Genomic DNA, 16,212 nt, shown 5'->3' on the forward strand with positions numbered 1-16,212 from the left:
CTTATTGTATTGAACCATTCTTATGGGCTATAAAGTAGGTCCCCTCTTTTCAGGGCTTACCATCCAGGACAACCAGTGAATGAGGAAAAAAATAATACAGCCATAAAAATTTATTTCTGAGTCCCCTCTGCTACTAGACTAATGCTAGTAGGCCAGAGAAGGTGTTTCTCCAAGCCCAGTCTACATACTCCACACTGCTTGCCTATTGTAATTCCAGACTTACAACTTATTGGTAATAATGTATAATAATATTAAGCCAGCATCGGAAAGTGAACATTTGCTTCACATTGTATTGAAGTTTGTTGAATAGTTTTTTATGATAGCAGTTAAACTACTTGTTCATGGTTTCCATTTTAATTTGAATACTTTTTCTGTCCTGACAAGAAGCATTCTAATGATTGGACTAGACAGATTCCCATACATGCAATTTGTGTTTCCAGCTGTGATCTCTGCGGATTCATTCCCCAGTGAATCATCGACGTCACTGTGGTTTATCCACTGAACCTAGGTTACTCTGCACTTCCTGACATGAGGCGTGGTAACTCTTGTTTATGCCTTCTTACAAGTGGCTGCAAAGTGACCAGGATTTTTATAGTCAAACCGCTTTGTGTATTTTTTTATCACATTCCTTCCAAAGCATTTGTTGTCTTTCTGTGTATCATAAACCATAGCCAACAGGGTTTCTTCCTGAAAGTGCTCAGAGGGGACAGAGCCTTTGCTGTTCCCAAAATGTGGGACGACCCGCCGCCCCAACATACACACACATATTAGACAGAATTGTCCACTTTTAGAACCCATCTCAAAAGCTTATGTTTACCCCTGGGCTTTTGACCCAGCATGAGACATTGAATTTATTTTTATTTGATTTCTATTATATATATTGGTTACATAATCTCCTCTAACCTCATATATTTTGCAGAAATCTGCTGTATGTGAACCCGCAGAGCCTCAACTTTGCCAACCGACAAGGCTCGGCCCGTAACATTACGGTGAAAGTGCAATTTATGAATGGAGAGGATCCGAATAACGCTATGCAGGTATGGAATCCTATTATACAATTGTTGCTTGTTTAGCACTATTTGACTCACAAATAAGATATATGCCTCCACTTACAGTATATGCGAGCCATTTATGTATCATACTGTGTTTGTATGGGTGAAATTATGCCTTTTTAAGCGTGTCATTGTATCCCCAGGTGATCTTTGGGAAGTCAAGCTGTGCTGATTTCTACAAAGAGGCCTATACTTCTGTAGTGTACCACAACCGGTAAGGGTGTTAACCACAGTACGTCACATGCAGTTGGATGAGACATGATGTGCATGGTACAGTCTGTTCTCCACATTTATTGTGAGATCATATCATTGAATACTCCCTAAGTTCATTCCCCCTGAACTTTGAATTAATTTACCAAATCCTAAATCCTAAAAATAGAGTGAAATAAATAATTAAAAACCATAAATTAATTACATTAATGCCCATGAAAAATACATGTATATGCTTATGTTACTTTTGGATATTTGCCAGCAGACGGAAGTCCTGTAATACTCATCTATTGATCGATCACGTTCTGACGTTTCACCGATGTTTGGATTTTTTTTAAAGTATGTTTAATTAATGATAAGGCAGCATCCAATTAAGGATTTGACACTTGTTTTCTATCTTCAGATCCCCTGACTTTCATGATGAGATCAAGATCAAGCTTCCCGCCTCCTTGTCAGACCACCACCACATCCTCTTCACCTTCTACCATGTCAGCTGCCAGCAGAAGCAAAACACATTGCTGGAGACCCCTGTGGGGTACACGGTAGGTCCAATACAGTTATTGTGAATCTAACCAAACAGTGACCATAGTCAAAAAAATAAAAAATACAGCAGGGCTATTCTTGCACACTGTTGTAAAAGGAAGCCAGGCATACATAGAGTACAAATGTGAGATTGCTGTATGATGCTGTGCTGTAACTTTGATTAGAACTAACTAACTGAACTAACATTCAGTGATTCTGTTCTTTTCTTTCAGTGGATCCCTATGTTGCAGAATGGACGTTTGCGGACAGGGCACTTTTGTCTTCCAGTGTCACTGGAAAAACCACCGCAATCATACTCTGTACTTTCACCAGATGTAAGACCGTGTTAAGAGTGTTTTTTTTCACCAAAATAGTAGGAACTCTAACATAGAGAATGAATAAACTAAGTAAATGTTATCTTAATGGGGTATAATATTAGATTCCCATACCGTATTAAATACTAGAAACATCTGTTGAGTGCTATTTACTAGGTTTCACAAGCTAATGTCATAATATTTAGAGATCCTGTGTTATTGGACTTCAGGTTCCACTCCCAGGGATGAAGTGGGTGGACAACCATCGTGGAGTATTCAATGTGGAAGTGGTTGCTGTTTCAACCATCCATACACAGGTAACTGAAATATATAATACTTTTATAGTCTCTAACCATCCTCACATCTCATCTTTGATCCACCTTCGCACTTCACGTCAGCTATGTATTTGTGGTTTCATATTTTAATGTCAGAAGGAAATAATCAACTGCACAGTTAAATTTTCAGTTCAAGTCAAACTAAACTGCACTATAATTTACCGCCAGTAGATTAGTTGCTGATGCTCACTTATCTTGTCAGTAATGGCTGAAGAAAGCTATTGATTTTCTGACATCTTTATGTTGAAGAGATATATTCTTTGCGTGCATATTGTCTATATTTTACATTTTTCTGTTCCCTTTTCAACCTTGTTGGATCATTCTCTCTCATTCTCTCATTTATTCCAGGATCAGTATTTGGATAAGTTCTTTGCCTTGGTACATGCCCTGGATGAGCACATGTTCCCAGTCAGGATAGGAGACATGCGAATCATGGAGAACAACCTGGAAACTGAGCTGAAGTCCAGCATAGCTGCACTGAACTCTTCCCAGCTGGAGCCAATTGTTCGATTCCTGCACCTTCTACTTGACAAGTTGGTGTTGCTTGTGGTCCGACCGCCAGTCATCGCTGGACAAATTGGTATATTAATGCATCTTCTTAGACACTTACTGAATATTCAGAGATTATTGTTACAATTGTTTTTTCTTATTAAGCCGTTCCAAAAGGTCAGACGACAACCGAAAAATATGACAACCAAATCAAATTTTTCCATTAAAAAAAATCCAATTGATATATTCCAGATAAGAAAAAATATTATCACAAAACACATTATAGTTATAAATGCAGAGAAATAAGCGAAGTGACTAATTAAATGGCTAAATGAACATTTAACCTGACTTTGTACCTTCATGGAAAACTAGACAACATGGAGATGAGAGTAGGGGGGAGAATGGAAGAGCCCATGCAGACACTGTATCCTTCTAGTCTGTTACAAACATAACTTTGAATAGAGGACAGTTACTTGGTCACTTGAACTTTATTGTAAACTTGAGCAGCAGGTACAATCATCATTACACACAATGGCCTGACTGACTCTGGTAGCACACAGGACTGGGCTTGGAATAAGAATGCAAGCAGACAGATACAAAGTTGTTCATCGTTCTGTTTCACTTTCTTTGACAAAATAAACCACCCAAATACACATAATACGGATCATTAAATGATTCCCCGGACAGAATCTATAGTGTGCCATCTCTGAAAGGCCACTCCATTCTTCACAGAGTCACATGGTCAGCAATATGCTTTGTTTGGGCACTCGACTAGTTTGTTAGGTGCACTGTTTGGCCGTACAATCATGGAGACGGTGTACATAAACCGAAAGATGGCAATCTCAGCCTTGCGACTGTTGACTATATTGTTTTTTTTTAGACTTTGTACTAAAATACGGTCTGTCTGTGATTGTGTGCTTTTAGTGAATCTTGGCCAGGCATCATTTGAGGTGATGGCATCCATTGTAAACCGCCTCCATAAGTACCTAGACACCAGCCAGGACATGCATGGCCGCAACAGTTTGCTGTCTTCATATATCCACTATGTCTTCCGGTTGCCAAGCACGGACCCTAATGCACCTTCACCAGGTATTTACTGATGGAAACTTGTTACTTTTTACCTCTGACATGTCGAATTTTTTTATTTGAAGATGTTTCTACATTGAACCTCATCACATCCGTTGTACTCATATGTCTTTGTTCAAACATTTTCTGCCATATTTTCCTTTTACATTTTCCATGTTGCTACTTTTTTTTTCTTTCTTTCCACAACGTCTGCCTGCCTACTAAAGAGAAAACATGCTTTACAGGTAGATAATGTATAGATACACCATTCTTTTTAATCCCACTGAACTAGCATGTAGTTTTATGCTGTAGCTATTTAAGTAGTGCGAGATGTTGCAGACCTGCAGACAGTTCACATTTTATTTCAATAATTACTACAAAGGATTGATTTGCATTTTGTGGTAATTATGCAGTTTGCAGCCCTTTTTATATCAATCAAATCCTACTCACTAAGCCAATCACTAGCTTTTTGCAAATAAATGCATCATTTGCACAGCTGAAGTTATCAGATAACAAATTCAGTTGACATTTTTGCAACATGAGTATTATTTTGAATTACATTTTTGCTTTACTCCGAAGGAGCTTGTAGTTACAAAATATTGGTAAAAACAGTCACTCCCTTTGCATCCAAGGTTGTTAATTACTTTTATGTGTGTGTTATACCAGGCCCTGGAGGGCTGGGTGGTTCTGTTCACTATGCCACCATGGCTCGATCAGCAGTTCGACCAGCCAGCCTTAACCTCAACCGCTCTCGTAGCCTTAGCAATAGTAACCCTGACATCTCCGGTACACCCACCTCTCCTGACGATGAGGTTCGCTCCATCATTGGCAGCAAGGTAAGCTATGCAAATATGCACAAACTTTTTTTATTTACAGTATATGTATAAATCTGTTGGTTACTTGATGGCAATGCTTTGTCTGACTTCCGTGTTTCTGCTGCACATGCTTATCAAACATAAATATTTACCAGCACTGACATATTTAGCTTGTATTGATTTTGTGATGTCTTTTTGATGGCTCGTATAAGGTGATTGCACTGATTTTGTAGTTCTTAACCCACACCAAGGCAGCTACCTTCCATGCACACAGTGACCATGAGGTCTATTTTTATCAGTATGTAAACTAGATATCATGTGTAAACATAAGTTTGGACATCTTATCGCTGACTGGTAAAAAAAAAGCTGTCTGCCATGAGAAAAATGCACAAGTATTGTCTGGTTGTGTCTGGTTTGGTTGTGAAAGACAAAGTTGAAAATTACAGTAATCCCTTGTATATAGTGGTTAATTGGTTCCAGACCTGACAGTGATAACTGAATGTCCATGAAGTCTGAATCCTTCTATATAAATTGAATATTTTCCTAGATAGAGCATAGAACACCTGTTTATGACCATCTAAATATGTTTTTCAGTATTATTAGAGCCCTCTAGACATGAAACAACACCCCTATATTTCACTTTAGATTTACATTACCCATAATAACAGAAAAAAACATCTTAGACATAAAGAAGACAGAATAGACTCACATGTTAGCATCAACAGTGAATTTCCTGTGGTTGCTATCGTCTCATCATTATATTAATATTACTGACACCTACTGGCGAGTGTGGAATACCAATGTAATGCCGCTGTTTGTGGTTAAGGAGAGACTCACAATGTACTTCCATCGCTTTAATAACAAGCAGAGAGCACATATGCAATGAACCTTCACACAGGAGTTGCTGTCGGCCACAACTCACTCTCTGTCTACAACTGCTAACGCTTAGCTAAACACAGTCAAGAGAGAGAGGGGGAAGAATTGTTACTAAAGGGACCTTATTGGGGGTAAGCGGCATAGAAAATGGATGGATGGATGGTGTGAGAGAGAGATTGTTCTGCTGTGGTGATTTTTAACATAATGACAAATGATCTTTTGGGTCCTTGTAATCAACCAGCCGTCCTGACCTCCTTTAACCTGTGATTATTCCTTCCCTCCTGCTTCCCCCATGCTGCTCGCTTATTGCCTTGCTTCCTGCTTGCCTTGTGTCCTTTTGACCTTGGCGCCCTAGGGCTTAGACCGGTCCAACTCGTGGGTACACACCATGGGTTGTAAGAGTGCCCCTTGGGGATCCAGCCCTGGGTCTGCTCCAGAAACCATGCAGGTGGTTTTATGAATGCCCCGTCCTCTGCTTTGCCTCATTTCACCGAAAATATCTAACCATGCTCACCCTGGAAGAATACTGATATATTTGGAGTTTTGGTGTTATGTGTGTACTTAGTTATTCTTATTAACGTATTGCTAGTGATATGTGTTGCCATGAGCTGTCTGACTAAACATTTTATTCAGATTGTTCCTTTTTAGTTATTTTTTTTCTCCTGTTTCTGAAAATAGGGGCTTGTCAAGTATGAGTAGCGTAATACCAAAACTTCATAATAATTCAGTAGTCTACTAGAATTACAATCATAATTCTCCCATGATCCCACACATGAATCATAGCTGCACTCAACCACCCCACATGTAGTAATTTCATCACCAAGTCCCGACTGAATACCGCTCTTTTTCCTTTATTATTGTACACAGTATACTGCAGATACTTTTTTGCTGTGATTTCCAATGGCTGTGTTTACATGGACTGTAATTCTAATAATATTAAAAAATGTTTAAAATGGTATAATATATAGATTTTTTATGTAATATTTTAAAATGATTATTTTTCATTATTGTTGGGGAGAGGGACATCACTAGATGGAACAATCACAGTGCCAACACAAAAACACATGCAGCAGGGAGGTAAGCTGGGAAGCCAGAAGCAGTCCCAGTAATGGGAGTGGTGCCAGGTCCCAGCACACATGAAGTATAGTTTTGCTATATTTGCAATAAGATGATTGCTCTCCATGGAAATCATTACCATTCATACAGAAGGTTTTAGCTTATCAAATGTAATGCAAGGCTTAATTAGCAGTAATTATTGTGGATGGAGTGGAGAAAAAGAGTGGTGTTAGTCAGCCCATTTAGCATACTGTAGTTATTCCAACACTACTTTAATCATAGTTATTCCTTTTAATTGATTTAGCTTCTACTGTCTACTCATTTGCATGAATTCCTACTAACCTCTCATATCCTTCACTTTGTCACTGGAGCATGTTACATGTGAATGAAAGAGTGCGTCTGTGTGTTTGCTTGTCTGCCTCACGTTCCGTCTTCATGGGTGTCTTGTTCTGTTATTCTAAATCTGAACATGTATTTTATGTCCATAACAAGCATCCTAAAGATCAATGGGAGGATACAGTAACAGAGCATGTTGTTGGCTTTTAACCTCTGACGTTAGGCAATGTTTACATTTTCTATCCGTTTTCCCACCTTTAGCCCGGGGGATGCCCATACATAGGAAGGGCTGCTGTAAAATCAAGAGAAACAGCAATGTAATATTTGCACCCAGGGCCCCTCTATGACATATTCAATATTACATTATTTATATTTTAACAGTTAAAATCGAGTACTACAGAAACTGTGTAATTGTTTCGCGTCCATGTGTGTGTCTGTGTGTGTGTGTATGTACGACAAGGCTGTGTGCGTTTGTTTGTTTGTTTGAGACCCAGACACCTTTTGCTTTATGCTGTAAAGGAAAGGTGCAACCCCACACTCCTGTTGCTCCTCCACTAACTTTGTTGTCACCTTCCATTCATTCCACCCATAGGCCATGGAGCGCTGTGGCAATCGCATGTCTTCGCACACAGAGAGCGCCAGTTTCTTGCAAACTTTAACAGGACGGTTGCCCACAAAAAAGGTAGAGCCACTTGCACCGGAGGAGGAAACCACCCCCCACGCACTCCTTGCTTCCCCCTCCCCCACTTGTCTTGTCTGTGGATGTACAGTATGGCTCTGGATTGGTCGGTGTTGTATTTGTTGGTTGTGGCGTCTTGCTGAATGTCACTGATCATAACTGATTGCTTTAAACATTTAAGGGAATATCATTTGATACACAAAATGGCTTCAGTCTTGCAAATGCTGCACACATTGTGTACTGTCATTCCTAAATCTGTGTGCATGTTGTTGATGAATGAACGCTATTCTAGGTTGATGTAACACAAAAAATGATCTGTCAACATGAAACCCGACATCATGCAACATTGTATAGTCATTCTCTACAGAAGAGTCAAGTGTTTCTCAACTTTTGCTTCTTCCTTGTTTAGCATTCTGAAGGGTCAGGAAAAAGTCTGTTTAAAATGTGAAATTCTGGCAGGCACGGATCATTCTTTTTGTAAAATGTTTTTGTCATGAGTGTGCGTTTAATGGTGAACATTTTAAACCAATGCACACAATCAAAAAGGTAAGCTGTTCTTCAAAAACAAAATACTGGCTTTTCTTTCATTTATCAGCAGAAAGTAACATTGATTGTAAAGAGGTACAATTTGCATGGTCATAACACTGCATGATGCTTATGGTTGCCTTATGTTTTGTAATGATTTGTGAATATTTCAATCTAAACTGCCACATCTACGTCATCAATTTTAGTGCTAGTCGCACTTTACATACTCTCTTACATAAAATACGTAAATGCCAAAAGTATATAATGCCTCACATATGATTCATATGGAACTTTACAGTGACTATACAGTACTTTACCCAAAACTCTTATGCATTAAAAATGTTGTTTAGTTCTGTCCATCCATGTCAACCCCATTGTTTGTTCTGCGTTCCTGTCCCATCCAGCTCTTTCATGAGGAACTGGCCCTCCAGTGGGTGGTGAGCAGTGGAAGCGTCAGGGAGGGAGCCCTCCAGCAGGCCTGGTTTTTCTTTGAACTCATGGTAGGAAACGCCTCATGTCTTTACCCAGTTTGAAACCCCGGAAATTGGCATGTTTCTGCATGTTGCAGTATACCCTCTATAAAGTACACGACAACTCAGTATTCTGTGCTGGTATCCTGGTACTTCAAACCACAGGTGAAGAGCATTATCCACCACCTTTACTTTGCTGATCGCCTGGAGTCGCCCAGAAAGAACCGATTCCCAGAACGCTTTATGGATGACATTACAGCATTGGTCAGCACCATTGCAGGGGACATTGTGTCACGTTTCCAGAAGGTAGATGACTCTCAACGGTGCTACAGCGACAAACCCTTCTAATAGCACTAATATAAGCCACATTGATGGAATCTTGATGGATATAACTGATGTTGTTGCCTATAGAAATTGTCTTTTTGCATGTTTTTATGTATACCTGTGTTTTAATTGTCATTGCATACAAACAGAGTAAACGGTAACTTGTGCTTCTTGTTATCAGGATCTGGAACTGGTTGAGAGACTGAATACAAGTCTAGCGTTCTTTCTCAATGATTTGCTGTCAGTCATGGATAGAGGCTTTGTCTTTACCCTTATCAGGGCATACTGGAAGCAGGTAACTACCCACTTAGGATGTTTGAACATTTACCGCATTTATGTTGGTTTACTCATAATACATGTCCAAGCACTACAGAATTATGCAAGCAACACCGTGTTCTAATTTTTATCTTCAAATAACATCAGAAAATGCACTCATTTGTTACAGCAGCACATAAGACCAGTTCTTATTCAGATAACACTATGAATGTAATCTTCAAAAGTCAGCATTCTTAATGCCCAACATAAACATCAAACTTATTTGTTCATATATTGCACATAGAACCTTATTCTTCCTTTTTTCTGCACTGTACTTCCTGCATTGTGCAGGCATAGTTTACATGGGGACGCGTTCAAGTGCACTACGTAAGCCTTAAGTGTTTTAGATGAATAGTAGTCGCACTGTTTCTTATTTTTATTCACATACCTCCATGACTGTACCCCTGGTGTACTTTGGGAACATAGGCTCGAAATTGTTTGGAGGTATCTGGTTCATGGGTTTGAAATCATGTGGTGGTAGCTGGTTCATGATAAGGAGAAAAATAGTCTTTGCGATAGTCATGGCAAAGCTTCATCATATACTACATGTGGGTATAAAATTAGTTCACCTGACAATCATTTTTATTGACGTTTGTATTTGATTTTTCATTTTATAAAGTCCACAATTTCCTCTCAACAGGTGTCCGCAAAGATTTTCATGCTGCAAAACCCAACCTTGGAGTCCCTGAGACTTGATTTCTTGAGAATAGTGTGCAGCCATGAACACTACGTGACTCTCAACCTGCCTTGCAGCTTGCTCACACCACCTGCCTCACCATCACCGTCTGTCTCTTCAGCGACTTCGCAGGTCAGATCATAAAATGTTGCTAAACAGACATAGAACAAGCTAGTTTAATGTGTATATGAGTTAGAAGAAAAATCAGAACGCATAAAAACATGATCCTCTTATGGACAGTAATCTATCTGTATGCTGCAAATAATTATTAATAAAAAAATATTTTTCTTAAGGCAAATATGAGGTGCTTTTTTCTTTTGTGTGTAAGTGACTCTATCTGTTTTTCCATTCTTGTCACAGAGCTCTGGGTTCTCCACTCATGTCCAGGACCAAAAAATAGCAAACATGTTTGAACTCTCTGTGCCCTTCAGAGAACAACACTTCATGGCTGGGCTTGTACTGTCAGAACTGTCTGTGATACTGGACCCAGACAATGAGGGGTTAGTATGTGCCGGGTACACTAGCTTACTTGAGGAGTGATTGACTGAATAACATTTAAAATATGAGTCCAGTCAAATAACCTAAACTTATTAACTTGGTCATGCTAACTGTTTTTATGTTGTTATATAACTGTTTTTTTTTCCAGCCATGATTGCAATGTATCTGAATAATTCGTTTTTCTTATGTGTCCGAATTTCTTTTCCTAGGATGTTTGGCTTGCATAAGAAAGTGGTCAGTGTTGTTCATAACCTGCTCTCCAGCCATGACTCCGACCCCCGTTATGCAGATCCCGAGGTCAAAGCCCGTGTTGCTATGCTTTACCTTCCTTTGATTGGCATTGTCATGGAGACATTGCCACAGCTTCATGACTTTACAGGTACTAATGAAAGCATCAGCTTCCAGCTAATTGTTGTATTTATAATAGCCATACATTATATGTCATATGTGATCTGTCCGTTTTTCCTAACACATTCCTCTCCTTTACTAGAGTCACTCAACCAGTGGGGTCGACCAGGGGGACCCCAGGGAGCACCTGTGAGCAGCAATGGGGAAGACGCTGAGGGAGAGGCAAACAGCATGATTAATCAGACTGTCGCCATGGCAATAGCGGGCACTGCCACTACCTCTTCGATGTCCCGACCGAGCAGCTTCTTGTTGAATTCGCAGGTAATGATGGATCCTTTTCTTCTTTCACAAAGCTGAATTAAATTTAATATTATTATTGGGGCTGTCAAATGAGTCATTTTAATTAAATTAATGACAGTTATCAAATGAATTCAATCATGATTGATCACATTCGTCACCATATTTGAAATACACCCATTTTTGCTGTATTTTATGAACAGAAAGATAAATGCCAGGACATAAGTATATATGTTTGGATATACATATTTGTATGTATTAACAGCTCCAAATGGACTCAACATTTAATGTAGCTAAAAGGTATCACACATGCCTGAAAATGTATTTGCCGAATGCAAGTCTCTTTATAGTAGCAAGAAAGAAGGGTTGCATTAAAAGACACCACACAACTTGTGTAATGAGTGTAGGATGTAGTCTCTGGGATTTCCTAGCATACTGAAATGCAGCAAATTGTATATCTGCTCTAAGAGATATGTTAGTGAGCGATGAGAATATCCACATACTGTTTTTCCTTTGTCTTTTTGTTTATTTAGATATTTAGACAACACTTACATCCATAATAAAGATGTTGTTGCGATTTTTTGAATGACAATGAGGATGGGTTGTTCCCAAGAGGAGCATGCTAGAGACGTGTTTGTGAGTTGGAGATACATATGTGGTGTTGCAATTGCACTGCTATTGATGTGTTTAGCTAAGTATGAACTATTGTGGCTCCGTCTTCCGTCATTACAGGGAGATGTGTTTTGACATGATGCGTTAATGCCGCTAGTTTGAAACATAGTTAATGAAATAAATTAGTGAACAAGCTATTTTTGACAGCACTATTTCACACCACTTGAATTTTTACCTATTGAATTGAGTTGACTTTCTCGTTGTCCGTCTCTCAAGGCGAATCGTCAGCATGGGAGCTTTTCGGCTGAGTCAAGTCGCAGTCTGCTCATCTGTCTACTGTGGGTGCTAAAAAATGCTGATGAGCTGGTGCTACAAAAGTGGTTCACAGATCTTTCAGTGTCCCAGCTGAACCGCCTTTTAGAGCTCCTCTACCTCTGTGTCTCTTGCTTTGAGTACAAGGTAAGATGCCTAACATTGTTCCCTTTACAACTAATATGCTTTGGTTACTGAATTTTGTCACAAAGCAAAACTGCCTTCTTTGTGTTCTAGAAGCATGCATTTTTATTTCTCATTATTCATTCTGTTCTGCTGTGTTCTCCTTTATCTTAATGCATGTTTTCATACAATTAACCTGCTTTACTTCACGAGTGCTGTGCTGCAAATGACTTTCCTGCATTTTTCTCTTTTGCCACTCATCCTCTACTTCCTGGATACAAGGCCCATGTTGTGTTCACCATGCAGGGAAAGAAGGCATTTGAGCGCATGAACAGTTTGACCTTTAAGAAGTCCAAAGACATGAAGGCCAAGTTGGAAGAAGCCATACTTGGTAGCATCGGTGCCAGACAGGAGATGGTGCGACGCAGCCGTGGACAGCTTGGTGAGTTTACCATGTACACATATTGAAGAGAAAACACTATGTAGAGTTTCATTTTTACTCCAAGTATGTCAAATTTCACGTGTGCAGTTCAGAAGTAGAAGAGTTTACACCATGGTCTGTCCCATATTCTCCATGTGGCTGTAGAGTGATCAATTTCCTGCCTGTACAGGTGATTGTGGAAATCCAACAAAACGTACAAAATTGTGTAAATTTGGCCGACAAACACACATGCTTGTGATAGTGAATTAAAATGTATGCTTCACTGTGTACCCTTCCACTCTTTCTACACAATGAAAAAAGTAAATAATTATTTTGCTTTCAGAGCGTAGTCCATCAGGCAGTGCCTTTGGCAGCCAGGAAAATCTGCGGTGGAGGAAGGACATGACCCACTGGCGACAGAACAGTGAGAGACTAGACAAGTAGGTTATGTTGTGATACGGCTTGATAATTAAATTATCAGTTATTGTCTTCCAAAAACAAGACTAGCCCGCCAGTTTTTATTACTAGCATATGTCTAGTAACAGCTAGAACCAAATAAAGAATTTAAAGCTTGGTTCAGCAACTGTCGGAGGCTCTGTCGCATTTTGATATATTTTATTAGTTTTCTTCATCATTCTGTTCCAGTTCCAGAGTAGTTTTCTGTTAATTCTTTGATGTTGCTGTGTGTTTATGTAGGAATCACAGATCAGTCAGGTATTGTATGGTCCATATTTGCTGTGTTCTCTTTTGAATCTCAGTTTTCTTTGAGTTCCTTGAATGGTGTGTGTGTGTGTGTTCACTTGCATGGTGAAGTACTGACAGATAGTCAGTAACAGTTTAGATTGTTTACATTACCCAAGCAGAAACATTGAAACCATAATATTTATTTATACTGTAATAGTCCCAGTTTTTATTCAATCATTAATTAATATGTTAAATCATCTGGAGTGCAACTGTATAGCTGTAAGATATGTTATTTATTTATGTTTTCCATAATTACATTTGTAATGCCAAGAACATACCGCAGTAAAATCTTGCTTCAGTAATATCACAATTGAGTTGTAAGGTCCCCCATGCACGTGAACGCACCCCCAAAAAATGTCTCTATGCTGGTTCTTACCCTTACACACTCGATCTGTCCCAATAACATTGTGCTTGTTTTGATTAGTGGTGGCTGAGTCGCAATGGCTTTTTAATGTGTGTTGCTGATTGTTAGCCTGAGAGTGGTGTGTTTTCCTTCTTAATGTGGCAGATAAAAAAAGCATTTTGTCGTTTGTTCTTTTTTTTTTAATCATAAAGCATATATATAGATTCTGGGAAATCAGAGCAGAGTGGTAATATTATCCTCAAATTTACTTTAATACCTTGTGCTATCCAATAAGTAGTCTTAATACATGAATACATCTTAACTCCCTAGATGTGTCACAGGTTTAGTCTGGCTATCATGAGGTATTTTTGTATACAAGAGTGAACACAAGAATCCAACTCTGATGCCTTGGCACTTCTAAAGGGGTGGACCACTGTAATGTAAATAATTAGGGTATTCAATTCAAACCAGTCTAAGAAAAAATCGCCACGTTTTCAGCAGCCCCGTTTATGTATGAAAAACGAATCAATCACAAATAATTATTTCTGTTGTATGTTATTGAGAAGGTAACATCTCAATGTTGTATTAATTGATAATTTAATTGGAAATGGGCCCTTATGTCCCCTAAGAGACATGGAGTAGCGTACCTTTGGTGCCTGTGGCTTTTACAAAGATGAAGACAAACCACTGCTGTAAAAATCTCCCATTTAATTAGTTAACGAAAATTACTTTGTAATATCTTCTCTGGGAAAATTTGCTTCATTGTGGTGCCTAGAAATAAGACCTCCTGGACTTTTTACTTTGGGCAATGTTGAAGTGTTGGTACCTCCCACATATTGATGCTGGTTTCTGTTTTTGTGATTGTGATTGTAGGACCAGAGCAGAGTTGGAGCATGAAGCGCTTATTGATGGCAACCTCGCAACGGAGGCCAACTTGATCATCCTTGATACATTGGAGATCATTGTGCAGGTATTTCAGACAACATCCATTCATCATTTTTTTTAATACTGCTTGTACTCATTAGGGTCATGGGTAAGCTGGAGACTATACCAGCTGACTTGGTGTTAAAGGTGGGGTTTTGTACAACTATTTAACAAGAACTATTTGTCTGTCTTCAGACGGTATCAGTGACCGAATCAAAGGAGAGTGTCCTTGGTGGGGTGCTGAAAGTCTTGCTTCACAGTATGGCTTGCAATCAGAGCGCTCTCTACCTGCAGCACTGTTTTGCCACACAGAGAGCACTGGTGTCGAAGGTGGGTAATCTTTAAATATAACAACATGTATTAAAATATTTGCGTTGTGAGTTGTTTTTATTAGCCTGCCTTTGGGTGACGTGGGTGTTTTTCCTCACGGTTTAGTTTCCTGAACTGCTGTTTGAAGAGGAGACAGAGCAGTGTGCCGACCTGTGTCTGCGACTGCTAAGGAGCTGCAGCAGCAGTATAAGTACCATCAGGGCCCATGCCAGCGCCTCCCTCTACCTCCTTATGAGGCAGAACTTTGAGATTGGGAACGTGAGTTCACTTTTGCAACCAAGCATGTATTGTGTATCCCTCACTTGATGGATATTGATGGATAGATATCGTTGATGATGAGTTTCTGGCATTATCTCTCCTCTATTATTAAAGTCTTTTATTTGTCATAACCATTTTGTGTCTGCTATTTCCTGTTTGTAATTTCTTTTTAGAATTTTGCAAGGGTGAAGATGCAGGTGACCATGTCCCTTTCTTCATTGGTGGGAACATCCCAGAATTTTAATGAGGAGTTCCTACGCCGATCTCTGAAGACCATCCTTACTTATGCTGAGGAAGACCTTGAGCTTAGGGAAACTACTTTTCCAGACCAGGTATAACTATGACATCAGAATATATTTGTTGTGATTTGTGCTACCGTAAACCCGGCAGAATTTTGGGAAATAACCTATGGATTTGAATGCTCACTTTGGTTTTGTTTTAGGTGCAAGACCTTGTGTTTAACTTGCACATGATCCTGTCTGACACAGTCAAGATGAAGGAACACCAGGAAGACCCAGAGATGCTTATTGATCTCATGTACAGGTAGAAAGCTGAAGCACATTCAATAAATCCCTGTTGAATGCAAATTATAGTGTTTCCCCTACCATCATGTGTAGGCCTCAATTGTAAGTAGAGGAGCGATTTGTGTTGTTTGTGTTGATGCCCCACCACCCCAAGGCTGTAAACACTGTTCCCCATCGTTCATCATCAGTATTTTAATGACATTAAATCCATATTCATCTGTAGAATTGCCAAAGGTTACCAGACGTCACCAGACCTCCGGCTCACATGGCTCCAGAACATGGCTGGAAAGCACTCTGAGAGGAACAACCATGCCGAAGCTGCTCAGTGTTTGGTGCACAGTGCTGCCTTGGTAGCGGAATACCTAAGCATGTTGGAGGATCGCAAATATCTTCCTGTCGGCTGTGTCACCTTCCAGGTC

The 16,212-nt window shown here is 39.5% G+C and overlaps 1 protein-coding gene across 19 annotated transcripts in view; it reads left to right on the forward strand.

Annotated features, from left to right (window-relative positions):
- The window catches only part of dock7 (dedicator of cytokinesis 7), a 37,851-nt gene that overhangs the window by 13,048 nt on the left and 8,591 nt on the right, over nt 1–16,212 (forward strand). For 3 of the 19 annotated variants that reach the window (XM_058072835.2, XM_058072836.2, XM_078789972.1), the window contains exons 15-42: nt 920–1,037; nt 1,196–1,266; nt 1,666–1,804; nt 2,018–2,119; nt 2,329–2,415; nt 2,782–3,013; nt 3,847–4,011; nt 4,215–4,232; nt 4,654–4,823; nt 6,034–6,126; nt 7,663–7,752; nt 8,679–8,774; nt 8,910–9,050; nt 9,250–9,363; nt 10,024–10,191; nt 10,420–10,559; nt 10,767–10,936; nt 11,048–11,226; nt 12,091–12,273; nt 12,532–12,691; nt 13,014–13,110; nt 13,367–13,384; nt 14,631–14,727; nt 14,877–15,011; nt 15,117–15,269; nt 15,443–15,601; nt 15,712–15,812; nt 16,017–16,209. In XM_058072835.2, coding sequence (XP_057928818.2) covers nt 920–1,037; nt 1,196–1,266; nt 1,666–1,804; nt 2,018–2,119; nt 2,329–2,415; nt 2,782–3,013; nt 3,847–4,011; nt 4,215–4,232; nt 4,654–4,823; nt 6,034–6,126; nt 7,663–7,752; nt 8,679–8,774; nt 8,910–9,050; nt 9,250–9,363; nt 10,024–10,191; nt 10,420–10,559; nt 10,767–10,936; nt 11,048–11,226; nt 12,091–12,273; nt 12,532–12,691; nt 13,014–13,110; nt 13,367–13,384; nt 14,631–14,727; nt 14,877–15,011; nt 15,117–15,269; nt 15,443–15,601; nt 15,712–15,812; nt 16,017–16,209 — 3,589 coding nt within the window. The remainder of the gene's footprint in view (nt 1–919; nt 1,038–1,195; nt 1,267–1,665; nt 1,805–2,017; nt 2,120–2,328; nt 2,416–2,781; nt 3,014–3,846; nt 4,012–4,214; nt 4,233–4,653; nt 4,824–6,033; nt 6,127–7,662; nt 7,753–8,678; nt 8,775–8,909; nt 9,051–9,249; nt 9,364–10,023; nt 10,192–10,419; nt 10,560–10,766; nt 10,937–11,047; nt 11,227–12,090; nt 12,274–12,531; nt 12,692–13,013; nt 13,111–13,366; nt 13,385–14,630; nt 14,728–14,876; nt 15,012–15,116; nt 15,270–15,442; nt 15,602–15,711; nt 15,813–16,016; nt 16,210–16,212) is intronic. The other 16 variants (XM_058072839.2, XM_058072840.2, XM_058072844.2 and 13 more) reach the window with 13 other exon arrangements.

Source organism: Doryrhamphus excisus, linkage group LG4, assembly GCF_037039965.1.
Source record: "Doryrhamphus excisus strain RoL-2023G ecotype Guam linkage group LG4, RoL_Dexc_Guam_v1.1, whole genome shotgun sequence".
NCBI lineage: Eukaryota > Metazoa > Chordata > Actinopteri > Syngnathiformes > Syngnathidae > Doryrhamphus > Doryrhamphus excisus.